General features: G+C 42.8%; 1 protein-coding gene across 1 annotated transcript; it reads right to left on the bottom strand.

Annotated features, from left to right (window-relative positions):
- Positions 1–3556: 3556 nt before the first annotated feature.
- On the bottom strand, positions 3557–22514 carry C2HXorf38 (chromosome 2 CXorf38 homolog). Its single transcript, XM_075263083.1, has 9 exons — positions 22296–22514; positions 19015–19149; positions 14665–14784; positions 9019–9168; positions 7987–8199; positions 6124–6250; positions 5609–5672; positions 4550–4748; positions 3557–3604 (listed from the first exon to the last, which is right to left on the bottom strand). Exons 1-9 carry the CDS (start codon positions 22497–22499, stop codon positions 3557–3559), a joined length of 1260 nt encoding a protein of 419 aa, XP_075119184.1. The 5' UTR covers positions 22500–22514.
- Between the last annotated feature and the right edge of the window lie 23 nt (positions 22515–22537).

Below are 22537 nucleotides of genomic sequence, written 5' to 3'. Positions count from 1 at the left end.
GATGGAAACAAAGTGCTGGAGAGTTCTGAAGTGACCAGCAATGAGTCTGGATCTAAATCCCATTGAAAACCTTTGGAGAGATCTTAAAATTGTTGTTGGGAGAAGGAACCCTTCAAATATGAGAGACCTGGAGCAGTTTGCAAAAGAAGAGTGATCCAAAATTCCAGTTGAGAAGTGTAAGAAGCTTGTTGATGGTTGTAGAAACTGATTGATTTCAGTTGTATTTTTTTTTTTAGTTGAAGGTGCCAGTAATTTTGTCCGACATATTTTTGGAGTTTTGCATGAAATTATATAATATTTGACTTTTTCTTTTTTTTTGTGTTGTTCCACTACACAAAAAGGAAATAAAGGTGTATAAGAAAACATGTAATTGCAATAATTTACTGGGAGAAATACGTAATTTTCTGACCAAATTTCAGGGGTGCCAACACTTACGGCCATGATTGTATGGCCTAACTTTACTTGGAAGAGGGACCAAAGTTTCTACTTTTGAAATACAGAAAAAAAAAAATTTTTTTTAAATCCATTGCTGATAACCACTGGAGATACTACTTCTCCTAAACAAGCTGTACAGTATTTTACAGTATCCATCACCGCATAATATAACATTGTACTATATAGATCAGTACATAGTAAAACATCAATCCGGACAAAGGAGGCCAAATGGTAGAAGAAATGGTCATTTTATTAAACAAACATTATTTAGGTTTGTATGACAAAATATTTAATAAAACACAGAAAAACCAAATTTTGTTTTGGTACATTTTATGCATTCAGTAAAATGTAGGAGCAGTAACTGTGTGACATGAAAAGTCTGTAAGTGTCTCGAGGTAGTAAAAATGGAAATGTATACGCAGGAGTAAACTGTTTCTTTCTACTTAATATGACCACATTTTAACAACCTTTGCAGGCACAAGATTTGCCATTCTACTGAATCTAACCTGGTCCAAATTTAACCAAATGCGGTGGGTTAGATGGCTGGCTAACTAGCAGGTTGTGTCACAAGATGTTCCTAATTCATGACAGTGGCGAACAGGGGGGATAGACTTGGCACATATTGCTAAAAATTAAATACCCTTCTCTTATTACCTTGGCATCAGAAAACCCCAACCTAAAGTAATATTCAGATGACTGAGTATGGGGGAAGCGTGAAAACAGCTGCAAGAAAGCTATGAAAAACAGATGTTTTGCACGGATACACCGTATATTAGAGTCTATGGAGGGATCTGTGAAAATGGACAAAAATTCGACATGACGGTCTATGACAATGGACCGTCAAAGTAACAGTCATGTGAATAGCCCCCATGCACTGATATTGAATGTGATGCTTCCCGTGTCATGTATATTGAAAAACTGATGCCACATGACCATTGATTATGGTTGTGTGAATGGGGACTAACACTTTTTAAAAGTGTTGCACTTGTTTTTAGTGCAAATCAACGATGACCTGGTCTAAACTGATTTGTGCCACAAAATAGGTGAAACCAATACCAGACTTTTAGTGCAAGGGCCGTAGTGAACATGGGATATATTTGGGGTAAATCTATTATCACTGGCGTATTATACGTCAGTCTTAATAGACAGTCCGACTGGGGGCAGGGACTGGGAGACTTATGAAGAAGCTGCAGACATCCCCAAGTGAAAATGAAAATCTATGTCGGTAAGTGTGTTATAATAAATCTGTTATCTATGGAACTGACATGTAGGCTCCACCCATCATCCTAATCCCTGTATCGATGTTTTGTACAACATGCTTGGGTTGCACATTTGGCGCCCTATCCGTGTTTCACCTGTGAAAACCAGGACTGTAGATTCAGTAGGCCAAAGTACCAACTCTGGCCAAAGTAAGGCTTGGTTCATACACAGTCCAGTCATATTAATGTGACCGCCGCCTACTTTTGACGTCAACAGTAACAAATTGCAGAAGGCACGTGTTATTAGCCATCTGGGTACACTCATCATTGTGGAAGGCATGATGGATCAACACAAGTATGCATCTATCCTTGCGGACCATGTTCACCCCTACATGCGAATTGTTTTTCCTCAGGATGATGGCATCTACCAGCAGGACAATGTGACGTGTCATAAAGCTCACAGTGTACATGCGTGGTTCAAGGAACACCAGGATGAGTTTACCGTACTCCCTTGGCCAGCAAATTCCCTGGACTTGAACCTAATTGAGAATCTGTAGGACCACCTCGATCGGGTTGTTCGCGCCATGGATGCTCAAAAGTGTAACGGCCACAGCACTGGAGTTGGCATGGCTCAACATCCCAGTGAACATCATCACAACATCCCCTCTTCTCCTGCATGTCTCGCAGCGGTCCGCTCCATGAAAGGTGGTTATTCTGGGTTTTGACAGGTGGTCACATTTATGTGACTGGACTGTGTATCTGCATTAGAGACTCTGTAGGAGACTCTGCCATAAATTCCTTCTACAATCAGCAGAGAGAAAAGTCCTGCATCGGCAGAAACCCGACGGACACCCAACAGACTCCATTACGGTCAACTACAATTACGGTGAAATTTTTTCCACTGCAGTTTTAACAGCACCCAATTGCAATGTCTGAATACACACTAATACAAATGTTAAAATGTGGCCATATCATAGTTGTATAAAAATGTTAACGTAGCCAGAAAGCTGACAATAAGAAAATAATGTAGAAATGAAAAAAAAAAAAAAAAATCATTATTCATCTGATATATTTGTGTGCTCTGGCGCCAATACTGTGGTGATCCCCATTAATCTTTCAATCATTGTCATACATACATGTACATACTGAATTATCTTATGTGACTGCTGCAGGCAATCATTGCTCTCAGTGATATTAGCACATATGGCAAGTGACCACTAAGGCCGGTGAATGTACGTCACAAGACTGCTCCTGGAAAACATCAATGACCAGAGCCCTGGCATTGAACTGGCACAGAGAACTTCACTGGAGGGTATTGTTCATCGTTTTGATTTTATAATATTTTCTACAACTGCTTTAATTTCTTACACTCTCGGACAACCCCTATAACGGCAGGGATAACAGCGAAAGACAACAAGATTAGTGAGAAGGAATCTGTTGTGTGTGAATATCCCTCTATAAATGTAGCACAGTAGCAGCATCAGTATAACTCACAACGGTTATCCATCCTGTCCACTGGGCAATGTAAAGTGCAACATTGGTATTAACTGTGAGAATCAACAACTATGTAAGAAACCGTGAGCCTTCACCCTTTAGCACCAAAATACAACGGAAACAAAACATTTATGAGGAAAATACGTGGTAGAAAATCCATCCTGCAGATTCCCGCATACGTAAAGTACAGTATATAATGTTTACTAGAGTAGACAGCTCCTTGTAAGCCTAATGTCAAGATCATAAATAATGTCTTTATCTTAACATGTCAGTCATAACTCTCACACAAACACATGAGAATTGCACACATCACTACTGATCAGACTTTCTTAAAGGGAATGTATCATCATCAATATTTGTCTACTAATTAAAACCAGATATTGGTATTTTTTCTGTAAATGTGTTTTTTACTTCCTAATTGTACATTTTCATGATACTTTCACTGCATAATTATTGGGGTTGCCATCTTGCTTGAACTGTTTACAGCATTTAGTGATGTACTTTACAGCAGTGATATCGGCCATTTTGTAAACCAGTGTTAATCAAGTACTTGTCTGGTTCAAAATGTTTAGAAGCTCTGGTCTTCATAATTTAGGTGCATTTGAAGAATAAAAACTTAAAGAGGACTTTTCACCTCCTGGGGCGCATGCGGTTTTATATACCGCTAGAAATCAGACAGTGCCCTGAATTCAGCATGCTATCAGCTTTCACGTTCTGTGCCCTTGATGAAGAGCTATCAGTGCTGGTACCATAGCTCTTCACTGTCAGAAGGGAGTTTCTGACAGTCAGTTAGGAACGCCCTTCTTCACAGCAGCGTCTATAGTGCTGTACGGTGAAAGCTGTCCTCACCGCTCATCGTCATGGCTGGATGGTAAGCAATGCAAGCTCAGCGGTGTATTAAACCACATGTGCCCCAGGAGGTGAAAGGTCCTCTTTAATCTATTCTGACCTCTGTCTTGCTCTGGGAAGCAAGACACAGAAGGAACTATGTGTAACATCTTTGGTACAAGAGAGGGTATGCACCATAATGTGGCACATTTATATTGATTTATACCAGAAAACTGGTGTGTATAGGTTAGTAAATTCCGCCAATAGTCTCGAGATGACTGACTTTTATGGAGGAGTTTTGTTGGCATGCTCTGTGACCTTTGCAAAGGTCATTGTGCAGGACAAGTAAGTATATAAGCTATGACCATGATGCTTTAAGAATGGTGGATAATAATGAGATGACTGCTGAAAAGGGAACAGAATAGGAAATGTCAGCATATTAATAGGTTATAATTAATAAAATATTGCAGATCATTATATTAAGTTAAATAAACCACCAAAAAGGATAAAAATGATCTAACATGTAAAAGGTGTATTTGATCATACATGCCCTTTAAGATTGTATAAACCATTCTTCTGTTGTAGGGAACTACCTTAAGCTGGCCATACACATTAGATTTCAGATTACCATCACTCGTCTGAAGAGAACTGTTGTTGGTTGGACACATGAACAACCATAAATCTTTCAACAAGTGTTCGACTATCACAGACACTTGGAAAATTAACAGATGAAAGTCTTTCGATACTAATAAAGTGCTGAGAGCAGCAAATGGCGGACCCTTTGTGGTTGTGCTAGTCGTACAAAGACATGCCCACAATACAAAAATCTCCCACAGGACTGTCAGTCTATCCACATCAGATCACAGAGGTAAAAATCCAACACAACAGATTTTTGTTCTGACCAACTTTAGTTGATGGTTGGCTGTATGGGATGAAATATTACAGGTTTATGCACAACCAACCAACAGCTGACAATCTAAAACCTGCCACTTCCGCAGTCTAAAAGAGCCTTCACACGGAGTATCACCGGGCTCAATGTGTGCTTATTTTTCCTGCCATAGAAAACGCCGCGTATATGCTCATAGTAAAAAAAATGCCACGTAAACGCTACCCTCGCAATTCTACGGCAGTAAAAATAAGCACACATTGAGCCCGGCGTTACTCCGTGTGAAGGCTCCCTAAAATGTGTACAGCCAGCTTGAGGCCTCCTTCACACACGCTATATTTTAACTTTTAAAGCACTTGTTATAAAGCACCATGAGTTTTAAGCTTTATTCACAGTGATAAATAATAAAAAAAATTGGGTTTTCAAGTCCTATGGAGAAGCCTGCAGTGAAAAGCACCATAGCCGGAGAATGCTGTCAACAGTATAAAAACAAAACAATTGGGAGCCAAAACTCATTCATTGAGTCACATTGAAGAAATTGTCTAAAAAATATTTTAAAAAATTGTCTTTGTAACCCACAGCAACCCTGCAGGGCACAGCTTTCATTCTGTGTTCGCTGCCCAAAAATAAACGCTGTGCTGCCACCGGCTGCTGTGGGCAACAAAGTCAGGGATTCTCAGGCAGATTCCTAATTTGTCCCCAAAAGTCTGTACATGCTACAGACTATAAAGTAACATCTAGTCTAAGTTTTTATGTAAAAACAAACGTGGTTAAAATTGCCAACGACAGCACCACGACAAATGCAGCAAGATGTTTTTTGTGAATCCAGCCTAATGAAAAGAAAGAAAAAAAATATTAAGCGTATGTCAAATTTTAGTAAGTTTCAGTTTACTGCTTTATTGTAGCAATATAAAGATTACTGTGTAGAGGTCAAGCCTTTATTGTATAGACTGTGGCCCTCAAACATGGACTATGACTCTCAAACATAAAAGCACATCATTACGGCAGCCAAGCAAGCAAAGCAAGCACAGAAGACTGGAGAGGAAGTAGTAGACGCTGTAAGGAATTAAACTACCAAGTATAGCCTCATATAGTATTTTATCAGGATTTTTACAAGCGGGTAAATTTTTGGAAACCTCAAATTGAAAATATATTAAAAATTTATCAGCACAGAGGGCTAAACCTATTTAGAGGAAAAAAACTTTATTCAATGGCAGACATTCCCTGTAAGCAGTATCTTTTTTTTTACCTGCAATTCTATATTTGTTAGCAAAAACTAACCTTCTGACTGCAGTACATCATGATTCTTCAGTAAGATGTCAAACTGCACTAGGTCTTCTTGGAAATCATATTTAAGATCTTCATTTTGGGATAGGAAGAGCTTCAATTGGCTGACCTTGTCTCCGTCCTAGAGAAAACAAACATACTGATACAGTCACTTCTCTTCATGCCGTAAGCTTTAAGGAGAATCTATCACCAGGAAACTTGATATCAAACCCAGCATTGTAGGAGACATTGTGCTAAACACTGTAATACTATATCATCAGTGTCAAACTCATTTTCTCCGAGACGCCACATAAGAATTATGGTTGTCTTTAAAAGGCCATTTATAACTGTAAGACGGTATACATGTAACTACTCCTTAACACATACTGTATACTGATGTATATTGTACTCCTTTACCACTGACTAGGGTTGAGCCGATCTTGAGATTTCAAGATCGATTTTAAAATCCGATTTCCGACGATCGTGAAATTTGCTCGATCGCCGATCGGAATCCGATCTTTTCCGATCCCGATCCTCAACCCTAGTCAATGCTTTTCTATTGGAAAAGTCACTTTTGGGGTTGAGCCGATCTTGAGATAATCTCCGATCTCGATCCCGCTGGAAAAGATCGGGTCAGAATTCCGATCGCGAAATTTACTCGATCGCCGATCGGAATCCAATCTTTTCCGATCCCGATCGCTCAATCCTACCACTGACACGTAACACAATGCATAACACATAATGTTTTTTTTTTCCTTGAAGCACAAACATGTATTTGCTTTCTCATCTTTCATTAAACATCAATTTTTCTGTTGTAGCACATTGTGGGATTATTTCTCAATTCCATGTGTTGGAAAACCGCCCTACACTGATGTAGAAATACTGTAATCTGTGTCTTTCTGTACACCAAGATGTCCAAGATGACAAGTTAGGAATCCTCCTGGGAAAGTGAGAGACCTCACGGCTGATGTGGAAACACTGCAATCTGAGACCCCTTCTGGTTGGCAAGATGACCCCCGCTCCCCACACAGGCACTGTCCCCTTGCCATACACTGCATTATTCTGGAAAAACAAGTTTTTTCCTGGGAAAAGTGAGAGGCCTAAAGTGAGAGACCTAATGATGAGGGATTCCGTGCCAGAATCAGCGCCAAATTCCTCAGTGTAAATAGACCCTAAATGTGCTGGATGATTTTTGGCTGGAAACCTTGGAGGTTCTACTTGACTATATAAAGGTATGACGGTGCTCAGCATAATGCCTCCGACAACGCACTGTAGCTGGTTTGATATTTCTTTTTCCAATGACAGACTCTATTTAAAGGGAGTCTGTCACCAGACTGTCAAACAGACTATAATGTGCCCTCATTCCCCCAACTCTGGCCCTGTGTGCCCATGTTTCCGCCAGCATATTTGAGTCTTTATTAATGTAAATGACAGTTTTTTTTTCACATTTCAGGAAACATTGATAGATGATAGAATACATATACAGCTCAACTAAAAGCACATTACACATAACTATGATAGGAGCAAACCACACAAATAGCAGTGAGACCCATAAAAAGCATAGTCCTATTCTCCTCTGCCATCAGAACTGGTTGCATGAAAGCTTCTCCTGCTTTGGCACCTCGATGATCATGAGGTCAAAGGTTTACCAACTAGCTATGTAGGAGCATAGTATAATACTCCAGCATAGGAGCACGCAAGGGTTGGGTGGAAATATTAAAATGACTCTAGAATTTTAATATTTGTGAAATGCAAAAAAATTACATAAATAAAAATGTAAAAAATTCCTAAACTTAAACATTGACTTAACATTTAATTTCTTTTTATGGTGAGGCAATCCCTTCAAGGCAGTCATTGTCATTGCTGTTCCTCACTCACCTCTTTAGTCACTGACCCTTGTTCTTCTATCTTTAGATACAGTTCTTGAATCATCTGCTCTATCAGTAGTCTCTCAGCTTCATATGGCGATAAAGTTTTTTCCAAAATCTCTGAATACCCCTTCAGTGTATGTATATTTTGATTTTGAAGTTTTACGGGACCATCAACCTCATATACGCCTAAATCTCCAACATTCCAATTTGACAAGAGGACCTGAAATGACAAAAGGACCTGCTGGTACCATCTTCCCAATATGTGATTAAAGCTCTTGTGTAAAGCAATTCTCTTTCATCCTCATCTTCAGAGACTTTATAGACTTTGGACACAGATTTTTGTCTTTCTGAGCCCTATTACACCTCTTAAGACACTCAATTTTAATTTGTTAGTATCCAGTTGATATGGCAGGTACAGTATGGTTTGGTGATATAGTCTTTCACAAAAAATATGTCATGACAAAAACATACACTAAAATCAATGTAATAAATTACTAATAAAGGGGAGATTTATTTTACTTGTACTCTCCAGGGTTTTAGTGATGCCATATCCAGGGTTCCCATATTGGTTCCAACCCCAGGTCACTCCGCCTACTTCCTCTTCTCCAGTTTTCACAGGTAGTTACCTGTGCTATGGGGGCTGGTAGATTAAAGTAAAGCCAGACCCCATAGAACAGAAAACTGGAGAGGAGGAAGTAGGCAGAATAATCAGGGGGCTGGTTTTGATCCCGTAAACTGGGGTCATAACCAGCCTGGAACCTTCTGGTCCAGAATCAAAAATCCCTGGCACATGTAAGGGTCAAACACGTATTCTCAAAAATAATAATCAGGCTTCTAGAGGAGCCAAATGGATGGGACCTGCAAAGGCAAACTTTGCTGAAATTATATTACCATGCTGCCACAACCACTATAGCAGAGAAAGCTCAGTCCCAACCTAGATTAATACCTATAAAGCTGTATACTCCGCATATACCTTTTTCAAGGGACTGCTCCTTTAAGAAAAAAGGCAGTGAGTACAAATCATATAGCAGACTATTACCTCCTGCATCTTGTCCCCTTCTTTTACAAGGTCAGGCACATGTGTGAATTCAGCAATTAGATCATACATCTTTTGCCCAAAGGACGACAGCCAAGAAGATGAGACCTTCATATTACAAGAGTGCATCAACTCATTTCGACACTTTATTATCTGCAACCAGAAATAATGAATGCAAAATGAATTCTGTTCATATTAATGTTGTCAAAATAAATGCTGCTCATATTGTTAAAAGCAACTCTAATGTGAAATAAATTGTAAACCCACTGTATACTACTGAGTAAGAGTAATGCCCGTACAGTCTCTGCAGCTCAATAGTACGGAGCTGTAAGCACTGTATGCCTCTATGGGCACCTAATATAGTGCATTGTTAAGTACAATGGCAATATTCTCCTCTACAAGCAAATCTTTTAACCACAATCTTTTGTATTAACATTTTTCCTATTGCAGACACTTAATGAATGCGATTGTCCCTGGCATATGTGTATATATATATATATATATATATATATATATATATATATATATATATATATATATATACACTCACCGGCCACTTTATTAGGTACACCTGTCCAACTGCTCGTTAACACTTAATTTCTAATCAGCCAATCACATGGCGGCAACTCAGTGCATTTAGGCATGTAGACATGGTCAAGACAATCTCCTGCAGTTCAAACCGAGCATCAGTATGGGGAAGAAAGGTGATTTGAGTGCCTTTGAACGTGGCATGGTTGTTGGTGCCAGAAGGGCTGGTCTGAGTATTTCAGAAACTGCTGATCTACTGGGATTTTCACGCACAACCATCTCTAGGGTTTACAGAGAATGGTCCGAAAAAGAAAAAACATCCAGTGAGCGGCAGTTCTGTGGGCGGAAATGCGTTGTTGATGCCAGAGGTCAGAGGAGAATGGCCAGACTGGTTTGAGCTGATAGAAAGGCAACAGTGACTCAAATAGCCACCCGTTACAACCAAGGTAGCCAGAAGAGCATCTCTGAACGCACAGTACGTCGAACTTTGAGGCAGATGGGCTACAGCAGCAGAAGACCACACCGGGTGCCACTCCTTTCAGCTAAGAACAGGAAACTGAGGCTACAATTTGCACAAGCTCATCGAAATTGGACAATTGAAGATTGGAAAAACGTTGCCTGGTCTGATGAGTCTCGATTTCTGCTGCGACATTCGGATGGTAGGGTCAGAATTTGGCGTCAACAACATGAAAGCATGGATCCATCCTGCCTTGTATCAACGGTTCAGGCTGGTGGTGGTGGTGTCATGGTGTGGGGAATATTTTCTTGGCACTCTTTGGGCCCCTTGGTACCAATTGAGCATTGTTGCAACGCCAAAGCCTACCTGAGTATTGTTGCTGACCATGTCCATCCCTTTATGACCACAATGTACCCAACATCTGATGGCTACTTTCAGCAGGATAATGCGCCATGTCATAAAGCTGAAATCATCTCAGACTGGTTTCTTGAACATGACAATGAGTTCACTGTACTCCAATGGCCTCCACAGTCACCAGATCTCAATCCAATAGAGCATCTTTGGGATGTGGTGGAACGGGAGATTCGCATCATGGATGTGCAGCCGACAAATCTGCGGCAACTGTGTGATGCCATCATGTCAATATGGACCAAAATCTCTGAGGAATGCTTCCAGCACCTTGTTGAATCTATGCCACGAAGAATTGAGGCAGTTCTGAAGGCAAAAGGGGGTCCAACCCGTTACTAGCATGGTGTACCTAATAAAGTGGCCGGTGAGTGTATATATATATATATATATATATATATATATATATATATATATATATATATTAGCAGTTACCCGCGACTTCATCTGCGGTTTGGCGGTGGCGCCGAGCCGCTTATATTTCTTGTCCCCCTATCTGTGCCCCCAGTATTTTGTACCCCCTTCTCTGCCCCCAGTCCACTCTCTATGGTTGCTATGATGCCAGGCCTGCTCTGCTACATATACGCCACAGGCAGCAGAACGAGAAGTGTGTGCACTCATCCAGCACAGACAGCAGCGGAGGACAAAGACAAAGGTTAGTCGTACTACACAGGAGGCCGATGTGGGGGGGGGGGGGGGACATGAAGCTGGGGCAGAGATGAGGGGACATGAGACTGGGGGGCAGAGATGGGGGGGAAGAAACTGGGGGCAGAGATAGGGGTGAAAGAAACTGGGGGCAGATGAAGTGAACTGGGGGCAGAGAAGGGGAGACATGAAGCTGGGGGCAGGGAGATGGAGGGAGAAGAAACTGAGAGCAGAGATGGGGGGGACAAGAAACTGGGGGCAGAGATGGGGGGGACAAGATAATGGGGGCAGAGATGGGGGGGGAGAAACTGGGGGACGGAGAGGGGAGGACATGAGACTGGGGGGCAGAGATGGGGGGGGGAGAAACTGGGGCCAGATGAAGTGGACTGAGGGCAGAGAATCTTATAATGTTCTTGGCTAATACATAAATAATTATACCGATTTGCATCAACCTATTACACAGGTAGATGAAGAGAATCGGCAGGAGGAAGGATTGCTAAAGCAAGCACTCCCCTGGCATTTGCTTTCATTGTTTGCTGGCAGTACAGCACTTATTTCACAGGACAATGTGCTGCCAGCAAGCAATGATTTTTTGCCTGGCTGAAAGCAAGAGATCACTTGATGATTGAGCAAACACTTGTTCATCTGGCGATCGGAGGCTCTATTAGACATGCTGTTTATCAGGAACAAGCATTCCTACAAGTGTTCGTTACTGATACTTGCTTATAAAATCGAATAGAGCTGTAAAGGGGTTTACTGGGCAATTTTTTTTTAAAGTCTGTTAGTGCTATTAATGAGTTAAAAGTACACTTTTTACCCAAATATACTTTTAGCAGTGTTTTGAGTTATTTCTGGGTGTCTGTGGGAGCTTCTGGCATCTTCTGCATTTGTTTACTTGGTGTTAGCGTTCTGCTACTAAGTTTCTACTACCTCCAGACTGTGCACCTCTAATGAGCTGAGGTGAGGGGGCCGCTCTGAAAACAAACCGAGTGGTCGTATCCTGCACTAGTTGGACCTCTGCGTCTGAGCGCAGGCGGTGTCAACACACTGCCTGCGCTCAGACGCAAACAACTTTTGCCGGGTGAAGAGGAGGCGGCGCCGGAGCAGCAGTGGCAAGGGATCACAAGGTAGGTAAGTAAATACTTTTGTTTTTTGTTTTTTTTTTATAAATTCTTTATTTATGAAAACAAGGTCACAGAGGAGAGAAAATAAAAGATATATGAATCAAAAACAATCACATAACAAAACACGGGGGACCCAACCGAAACGAGGGTCGCCCGACAAATTCAAAGGCCGGACCTCACCACAACCAACTATACGGGGGAGGAGCGGCCGACACTGCGTCACTACATAAAATGAAAAAGGACGAAGGGGGAACGGAATAAAACAGGAGAAAACCATCGGGGGGGGGGGGGGGGGGACAAGAGGTAAACTAGGGAGGGGGGGGGGAGGGGAAAGAGAAACGGGGGGAAGCCAACAGGGAGGAAAAAGGAATAGGGAAAAAGGAGAAAAAAAAAAAAGGGGGGGAAGGGGGGGAGTCCCGGGACAAACCCACTCCAAGACCTCAGCCACAGCCCACAATGGACCTGTATTGGTCGGAGCCCTGAAAGAGGATCCAAGGGGTCCAGGCCCCAAGGAAGACATCATAGGCATCTCGTAAGGACGCCGTGAGATCCTCCATAGCTTGGAGGTCCTCCACCTTGCGAACCCAGTGGCAAAGAGACGGGGGATTAGGGGATTTCCACAAGGCCGGGACACAGGCCCTAGCTGCGTTAATCAAGTGTCGAACTGCAGACTTCCGGTAGGCCTTGCGGGAGACCCCAGACAGATGAAGGAGGAAGCAGGCCGGGGAATTCGGCAGATCAGTCTGAAAAATTTGGGACGTTAAACGATGGACGCCATCCCAGAACTCTCTCAATACTTTTGTTTTTTATTTACTAGGCAGCTACCTGCTGGAGTATCCCTACTTTCCCTACTTCCCCGGGCCTGCTCATGGCCGTCCCCCGCTTCCCCCCCCCGATAGATATATATATATATATATATATATATATATATATATATATATATGGGTGTTGGGTACGTGGAGAAGTGAGGAGTCAATAATGTCTGTGTCAGAAATTACTTTACAGAGTCAAGTCACAGCTGGAAGAAGTGGTCATGGTGGTCCATAGGGAAGATGTGTGGAAGTGAGGGAGCCTGGTAATGTGGGAAGACATCTCCTGTAAGTAACAAAATATTATTGCACTGTATTCACTTTAATGTTACCGCTAGTACCCCCCGCTGCCTGATGCGAACGATCCAAAGAAAGATCATATCTCGCAGACCCCCTTCCCTCAGTCTTCAGTGTGTGGGGTGTTGGTGGGGGGGGCTTCTTTTGATCGTCGTCTTCAGGCAGCAGAGGAGCTAGGTTCACCACTGGTGGAAAGAATTTAAGAGAGGAAGAGAGGAGGAGCTGTTCACAAAGGGAAATAAAGTGTGAATAGCAGGGAATAGGTTTTCTCTTTTTTTTTCCAATCCATTTCTAGTTTTGGTTTCAAAAACAAAAAGAAAAAAAAAACAAAAAAAAAAACCTGAACATGGAAAGCCAGTTGTAAATAGCCTAGGTTTACCATCATAGATTTCTGTCCAATCAAATAATCTTACTGCCCTATTAGATGATAGGATATTGTGGTGCAATTATTGGGAATAAAGACTCATACGAACCCTTGTTCCCTATAATCAGCCTGTGTAATAGGGCTACCCATCACCCAGTGAATGAGTGTTTGCCCATTTCTTAAGTGTTTGAACAGAAGTGGAAGCACATCACCCTGTGTAATAAGGGCTGCGCTGCAAGCAAGCAATGAAAGTAGATGCCAGGTAAATTATTGCTTCAACGATCCTTCCTCATGCATGTCCTCTGTCCTAACCTGTGTATGAGGCCATGGTAGGAACAAGTAGTGCTGATCCTTTTGTATTGCACTAATCTGCACTTGCTAAAAATAAATCTTCTTATGTAATAGGACCCTTAAGGATAATGAAAATGATGAGAGTCAGCCATTTACGCACACATTTTTTGCTAGGATAGAACCAATTCTCATTGTGCTTTTATACATACAGATATCTGACAAAGTTCTGACATAGAATGGTTGTTAGCCTATGCATGTGCATAGTTTAATTTTTTTTAATTTTTGAATATTTCCAATTTTTTTGGCAAATTTCAGATTTTCATACATGCTAATTAGGCTCCAGCGAGCATCAGAAATCTCAGCGAGCCCCCTCTGTTATATTCTGCTATGTGTGTGTGTGAGAGCAGGGAGATGAGTCGTCATCATCAGCAGCAGCCTCTTTGCTCTCACACACATAGCAGACAGTGCTCGCTGAGACTTCCGGGTGCACACTGCAGCCTAATTAGCATATGAATGAAAACAGGCTCATTCAAAAACTACTAAGGTGATTAACATACAAAAGGTATGTGTGGAATAACCTTTCTAAAGGCTATGCAAGTATGTGCTTAGTTAAAAATGACTTTTCCCAATGATAGAGCACCTTTAAAAGGAGTCTCAATTTTTATCTTGTTTTGCATTTTTTAGAAACCACCAGAGCCTACCCCCCGGACAAGTTCCTGTAAGTGTTACCTCTTTAACCCTCGTGTTTGATACTTTGAAATGATCACAATTATTAATCAGGTTGAGAAGAGCTGCTGGATCACAATTCTTGGATCCTTTCAACTTGGCTTGTCCATGTGGCATATACACCTAGAATGCAAACAACAATAAAGTGGACTGATTCACAAATCACTAAAGTAGGATTTTTAAGCAGGCAGACGCATATTGCAGCAATTACAATACGTTCACACATAATAGGATTTCTTTGGATTTTCATTTTACATCATGCATGAGAATACAATCTCAAAAACACCCATTCAAGTCATGCCATAGATTTTCACATGCCCTTTCTGTAGCAGAATCGTTCCAGATTTTGTTAACAATTTTATCCATTCCTATTTCAGGATAATTTTGTAAGGGGTTTCTGCACTCTACTGAAACAGCGCTCACACAAGTCTCCAATGATCTGCTGATGGGTAACTCTAATGGTGAGTATTCTCTTCTTATTCTTCTGGATTTCTCAGCACCATTTGACACCTTGATTCGCTCTCACTTTGACTACTGTAACTCCCTTCTAATCAATCGTCCCCTTACTAAACTCTCCCTTCTAGAATATATTCTGAATGCAGCGGCCTGGTTCATCTATCAGTCCAGACCAGGGGTAGGGAACGTACGGTTCTCCAGCTGTTGCAAAACTACAACTCCCAGCATGCATACTTGCTCTGCTGTTCTTGGAACTCCCATGGAAGTGAATGGAGCATGATGGGAGTTGTAGTTTCACAGCAGCTGGAGAGCCTAAGGTTCCCTATTCCTGGTCTAGACGCTACAGACAGGGCCGGCGCTGGGAGTGGGCAAACTGAGCAATTGTCCAGGGCCCCCACACCTTTAGGGGCCCTATACTTTGCCTACTATGAGGACTGATACTCCGGAGTAGATAAAAGCATCTGCACATGCAAAGTGGGCTGATAACTACTTCTACAGCTTACCGGCATGTAGCAGCATCCCGTGCCGCCCCTCCCCCTCCTCACATGCAGTGTGCCTCATCTTGCACATCGTGATGTGAAGGAGGAAGTCTGCTTGATGTAAGAGCCAGACTGCCAGACTGAACTGCACATGAGCATCTCCAATGATCTCAGCAATTCAGCCAAATTTGAGTATATTTTAGGGATAAAATATGTATATTTATTATGTGTAGATGTATTATGTATAGATGTATATGTATATTTGTTTACAGTGTCATACTGTGTGAGTCCTGTATGTTTGTAGACATGTGTATCTATATATTGTATATGTTTGTGTGTGAATAGATGGGTGTATGTGTGAGTATGTACAGAATATGTCTGTCTATCTATCTCATGTCTGTCTATCATTCTATCTATCTATTTGTGTTCTCTTCTGTTTGTCGACCATTATACATACTAGAATTGTATTGTATTATGCGATGCTCAGTATATGGAGATGTTAAAAGGGTTATCCAAGAATTTCTGCAAGGAGGTTGGGGAATGTGAAAAATAAGAAAAAAAGAAAACCCATACTTGCTTGTCCCTGGTACTCCAGTGTCTCCCACAGCTGTCCAGTCCGGCGTGCCTGAAGGCTTATTTTGGCATTTGTCATCGCCACACGTGACTGCTGAGGTCAATCAGTACCCTTAGGAAAGGACACGGGAAATCACGGGTGACGTATGTGAGTGACATCACAGGTGACGTATGCGAGCGACTTCCCGGTTCCTTTTCTTAGGCTGCTGAGGTGGATGATTGGCCTCAGTGGTTACGTGTGGCGAGGACAGCTGCTAGAATAAGCCCCCAGGGGTGGGAGGATCAGGGACAGGTGAGTGTGGATTTCATTTTTCACCTTCTCCGTCCTCCTTGCAGAACCCTGTAATTCCTGGACAACTCCTTTAAAGGATTAGACCCAACAAAGTGAAACGCAGCTAAAAAATACTGAGGGGAAAAAAGCAGCAAAAACAGTTTTTTCCACTGCGTTTTTCATTGAGCTTTTGATGCATTTTCTTCCCCTATTAAATATATGTGGAAATTCTGCAGCTAAAATAAATCCACTGTGGATAAGATTAAATAATTACATTTTATTCACTTTGCTTTCACATTTCTGTAGCCACCATAAATACTGTGTTTCATGTTAAAGAAAAGCAGATTTTTTTGTTGCTGCAGATTTTGTTGCTGTTTTTTTTGAGCCAAAGCCAGAAGTTGATTGAGCAGAATTCCTATATATTTCACAATGCTTTTGTAGCCATTCTTGGCTTTGGCTCAAAAAAGTGGTTGACGTGTCAGTATTTAGTCCTGGTATAGCGGTCAGTGGGTGACGTGACAGTATTTAGACCTGGTATAGCGGTCAGTGGGTGACGTGACAGTATTTAGTCCTGGTATAGCGGTCAGTGGCAGATGTGACAGAATTTATTCCTGGTATAGCGATCAGCAGGTGACGTGACAGTATTTAGTCCTGGTATAGCGGTCAGCAGGTGATGTGACAGTATTTAGTCCTAGTATAGTGGCTAGTTGCTGATGTGACAGTATTTAGTCCTGTTATAGCGGTCAGTGGGTGAAGTGACAGTATTTAGTCCTGGTATAGAGGTCACCAGGTGACGTGACAGTATTTAGTCCTAGTATAGCGGTCAAAGTGGCTGATGTGACAGTATTTAGTCCTGGTATAGCGGTCAGTGGGTGAAGTGACAGTATTTAGTCCTGGTATAGTGGTCACCAGGTGACGTGACAGTATTTAGTCCTAGTATAGCGGTCAAAGTGGCTGATGTGACAGTATTTAGTCCTGGTATAGTGGCCAGCGGGTGACGCGACAGTATTTAGTCCTGGTGTAGCAGGCAGCGGGTGACATGACAATATTTAGTCCTGGTGTAGCGGTCTTCAGGTGATGTGACAGTATTTAGTCCAGGTATAGCGGTCAGTGGGTGACGTGACAGTATGTAGTCCTGGTAAAGTGGTCAGTGGCTGATGTGACAGTATTTAGTCCTGGTAAAGCGGGCAGCGGGTGACGTGACAGTATTTAGTCCTGGTGTAGCGGGCAGCGGGTGATATGACAGTATTTAGTCCTCGTATAGCGGTCTTCAGGTGACATGACAGTATTTAGTCCTGGTATAGCAGTCAGCGGGTGACGTGACAGTATTTAGTCCTCGTATAGCGGTCTTCAGGTGACATGACAGTATTTAGTCCTGGTAAAGTGGTCAGTGGCTGATGTGACAGTATTTAGTCCTGGTAAAGCGGGCAGCGTCTGACGTGACAGTATTTAGTCCTGGTAAAGTGGTCAGTGGCTGATGTGACAGTATTTAGTCCTGGTAAAGCGGGCAGCGGGTGATGTGACAGTATTTAGTCCTGGTGTAGCGGGCAGCGGGTGACGTGACAGTATTTAGTCCTGGTGTAGCGGGCAGCGGGTGATGTGACAGTATTTAGTCCTGGTATAGTGGTCAGCGGATGACGTGACAGTATTTAGTCCTGGTATAGCGGACCTATTTGATAATTCTGTATGTATATAAGTATTTTATTGTTTAGACGTGTAGATATAGGTCTTGTGCACTTGATTTATAAAGGATCACAAGCAACTAGTTTGGCCCCATGCTGCCGAACAGACTGTGGCAGAAACGCATTGCATTTTTTTCTGCAGCTTTTTTCATTGCGATCTCAAGTTCTCCTCTGCAGACTTACTGCACCTATAATACCTTTACAGAAAACACCATTTCTGAAGGTATATTTGACATGCTGTGAAAATGCAGCTTTTCCACTGCAGATTTTTTTTTCTGCAATGTGTGTATGGGATTAACCTGCTACCTCTTGTGTCACCCCCTCTACCTCATAGATTGTAAGCTCTTGAGAGCAGGGCCCTCAGTCCCATTGTGTGATTTGACTATTTCATTGTAATGTATCTTTTCGTTTGTACTTGAACCCTATAAATTGTAACGTGCTGTGGAATATGTTAGCGCTACGTAAATATAATGTATTATTCAGGAGCATGAAAGTATTTCTTCACTCGGGTTAAGGCCCCACATAGCCAACCATAGCTTAGAAAGGCAATTTAAAAAAACACATTGGAAACACATATCACCAAAAATGCTGCGTGTCTGCAACGTGGGGTCTTAGCCAAAGGGCGGAATTCAAGGAAAATGTAGAGCTAGTCAAGCACTTTCCCTGTCACTGTATCACAGTGCATTTTTGATGTGGTTTTCAGCCATCTCTCTGCCGCATTATTACTCTCCCTTATGATTTCAGATAATTCTTCTATACGCTTATCCAGAATGAAACACCTTCTACACTTGTATCACAGTGTGAACTGAAAGGTAAGAATAAAGTATAGGAATTACTATTATATAGAATCAGTATGTCAACAATTGTTTCTTGGTGACGGCGAGCACATTACCTTAGCTACTTCCCAGTAATGCGTGGGCCACAATGATGGATCACTGTTTCCCCAGTGTATTTCTCCTTTTCTGTTGTTATGGTGAGATAGAATCAGTTCTTTCCATTGCGCACATACAGGACACGCCGGCTCAAACTTGTAAGGAAAAAAAACATAAATGTAGTAAATCTGCAGATACAAAATGATAGCGAGGCAAAGGCCCCAAGTAACAGGCCTCAGCCAAAAAGTGCTGAAGGAAAAACCATGGTGGAAATCCATCATGGTTCTTCCAGCAGCGATCTTCACATGAAGTTTGCAGAGATTTTCTCTGCATTTTCCATCAGTCTGTCTTTTTTTGACCCAAAACACTGATTTATTTTTTTTAATGACAAAGAAGAATATACGTTTCCGAAAATCAGATGTTAAAAATTGACCCATGGATTATCAGCTTTCGTTGCGGTTTTTTGAGCCAAAGTCAGAAGTGGATTGAGAAGAAGGTAGAAGTGTAACAGCTTTCTGTTTGTTTCCCATTCCTTTTGTGGTCACTCCTGACTTCGGCTCAAAAAAATGCAGCAAAATCTGCAACAAAAGAAGCTGTGTTTCTGGAACGTGGGGCCTCAGCCTAATAGTGCGCTCATTGGCGGCCACATGCAAGTGGAGTTTCGGCCACATGTAGCTGGCACACCGTGCATTCAAGGGCATCTCTCACCATAACCCAACGTATCAACCCAGCCCTGCAGATAGATAGTTTAGGGTCACCTGAATCAAACAGGGTTTTCCCCTTGTGAATCAGTTTCTCCACTGCCAAGACATTCTCATTTTTGTCAATATGCAAATGAGCTCTTTGAAACAATGACAACAGTGCCGCTTACCTCTTTGGAGCAATAGCAAAACCCTCATTGCTCTAAAGAGATCGTATGCAGAAAAATGACCGCCCCAGGCACATTTTCCAATTTTTCAGTGACATTCTCTTTCCTCATTTCTGGAAATGGAACGTGCGCAGTAGACGTCAAAAAGAGGAGGTGCCGACTGCCCAGAAGAAGTAACATCCCATGTCCAGAAGGCAGGTCAATAGGATGAGATGGGGGGGTTGAGTTAATTAGGAAGGGCTAGTAGTGGGCGGGCTAGCTAGGGAGACAAGGAAGGGGTGTGAGTGAGAAAGGGAGAGGGAGGGAGTGAGAGAGAGAGAGAGAGGTGTGGTGAGAGTCAGTTCTGAGTGTCCCAAGGCATCATGGTAGTTGTAGGAAAACAAAACAAAACACGTAAATTATACTGTGTAAGGGGAAAGAGGGGCCATTATACTGTATGGGGGGGGGGGGTTACATGGAGACAATATATTGTGTGTGGGGCTGTATGTGTGTGTGTGAGGAGGGACCATTATACTGTATGTGGAGGGGGTTACGGGGAGACAATATATTGTGTGTGGGGCTGTATGTGTGTGTGTGAGGAGGGACCATTATACTGTATATGGGGGGCTTACGTGGAGACAATATATTGTGTGGGGGGCTGTATGTGTGTGTGTGTGAGGAGGGACCATTATACTGTATATGGGGGGGTTACGTGGAGACAATATATTGTATGTGGGGCTGTATGTGTGTGTGTGAGGAGGGACCATTATACTGTATGTGGAGGGGGTTACGGGGAGACAATATATTGTGTGTGGGGCTGTATGTGTGTGTGTGAGGAGGGACCATTATACTGTATATGGGGGGCTTACGTGGAGACAATATATTGTGTGGGGGGCTGTATGTGTGTGTGTGAGGAGGGACCATTATACTGTATGTGGAGGGGGTAACGTGGAGACAATATATTGTGTGTGGGGCTGTATGTATGTGTGTGAGGAGGGACCATTATACTGTATGTGGATGGGGTTACGTGGAGACAATATATTGTGTGTGGGGCTGTATGTGTGTGTGTGAGGAGGGACCATTATACTGTATATGGGGGGCTTACGTGGAGACAATATATTGTGTGTGGGGCTGTATGTGTGTGTGTGAGGAGGGACCATTATACTGTATGTGGAGGGGGTTACGTGGAGACAATATATTGTGTGTGGGGCTGTATGTGTGTGTGTGAGGAGGGACCATTATACTGTATGTGGATGGGGTTACGTGGAGACAATATATTGTGTGTGGGGCTGTATATGTGTGTGTGTGTGAGGAGGGACCATTATACTGTATATGGGGGGGTTACGTGGAGACAATATATTGTGTGGGGGGCTGTATGTGTGTGTGTGAGGAGGGACCATTATACTGTATGTGGAGGGGGTTATGGGGAGACAATATATTGTGTGTGGGGCTGTATGTGTGTGTGTGAGGAGGGACCATTATACTGTATGTGGAGGGGGTTACGGGGAGACAATATATTGTGTGTGGGGCTGTATATGTGTGTGTGTGAGGAGGGACCATTATACTGTATGTGGAGGGGGTTATGGGGAGACAATATATTGTGTGTGGGGCTGTATGTGTATGTGTGTGAGGAGGGACCATTATACTGTATATGGGGGGCTTACGTGGAGACAATATATTGTGTGTGGGGCTGTATGTGTGTGTGTGAGGAGGGACCATTATACTGTATGTGGAGGGGGTTACGGGGAGACAATATATTGTGTGTGGGGCTGTATGTGTGTGTGTGAGGAGGGACCATTATACTGTATGTGGAGGGGGTTATGGGGAGACAATATATTGTGTGTGGGGCTGTATGTGTGTGTGTGAGGAGGGACCATTATACTGTATGTGGAGGGGGTTATGGGGAGACAATATATTGTGTGTGGGGCTGTATGTGTGTGTGTGAGGAGGGACCATTATACTGTATGTGGAGGGGGTTACGTGGAGACAATATATTGTGTGTGGGGCTGTATATGTGTGTGTGTGAGGAGGGACCATTATACTTTATGTGGAGGGGGTTACGTGGAGACAATATATTGTGTGTGGGGCTGTATATGTGTGTGTGTGAGGAGGGACCATTATACTTTATGTGGTGGCAGAGAGGCCAATATACTGTGTGGGAGAAGTAAGGGCCATTACACAGTGTGTGTGTGTGTGTGTGGGGGGGGGTGCAATTAAAAGGGGTAAAGGAGAGACAATATATTGTGGGGGAAGGGACCATTATACTGTGGACAAGAGTTCTATAAATATAATCCATATTCTGCAACTACAACCCACAACATGACAATTCTACAGATCTCACCAGGGGATTACAACAGGTCTGCCGCAGCAAAACGGAGGAACTGGAAGTGACTGCGGTGGTGTGATTTACACCATAAAGGCTCCACAATGCTGCAGCTGGTCCTGGCTACTTACCTTCTTCCCTATGGCCCGGCACTGACATCTCTTCCTATGTCGCGGCGCCTTGATCTTGCCGGCCAGTTGCCGGTGAAAGCTCTGCATCTCCCGGTCTATGTAGCCCTGCAGGGGGCTCTGCAGCATCTGGAGGCACATGCCGGCCTTCATCCAGTTCTTGTACTCCTTGCATTGCAGCCTGGCCAGCAGAGCGGGCAGTGCCATGTCCTGTGTGTGGCTGCGGCTCTCACACTCTCCTCACT

Source organism: Leptodactylus fuscus, chromosome 2 (assembly GCF_031893055.1).
Source record: "Leptodactylus fuscus isolate aLepFus1 chromosome 2, aLepFus1.hap2, whole genome shotgun sequence".
Lineage (NCBI taxonomy): Eukaryota > Metazoa > Chordata > Amphibia > Anura > Leptodactylidae > Leptodactylus > Leptodactylus fuscus.
The sequence above is the reverse complement of the archived record's forward strand: the minus strand, read 5'-3'. Positions and strand labels throughout refer to the sequence as shown.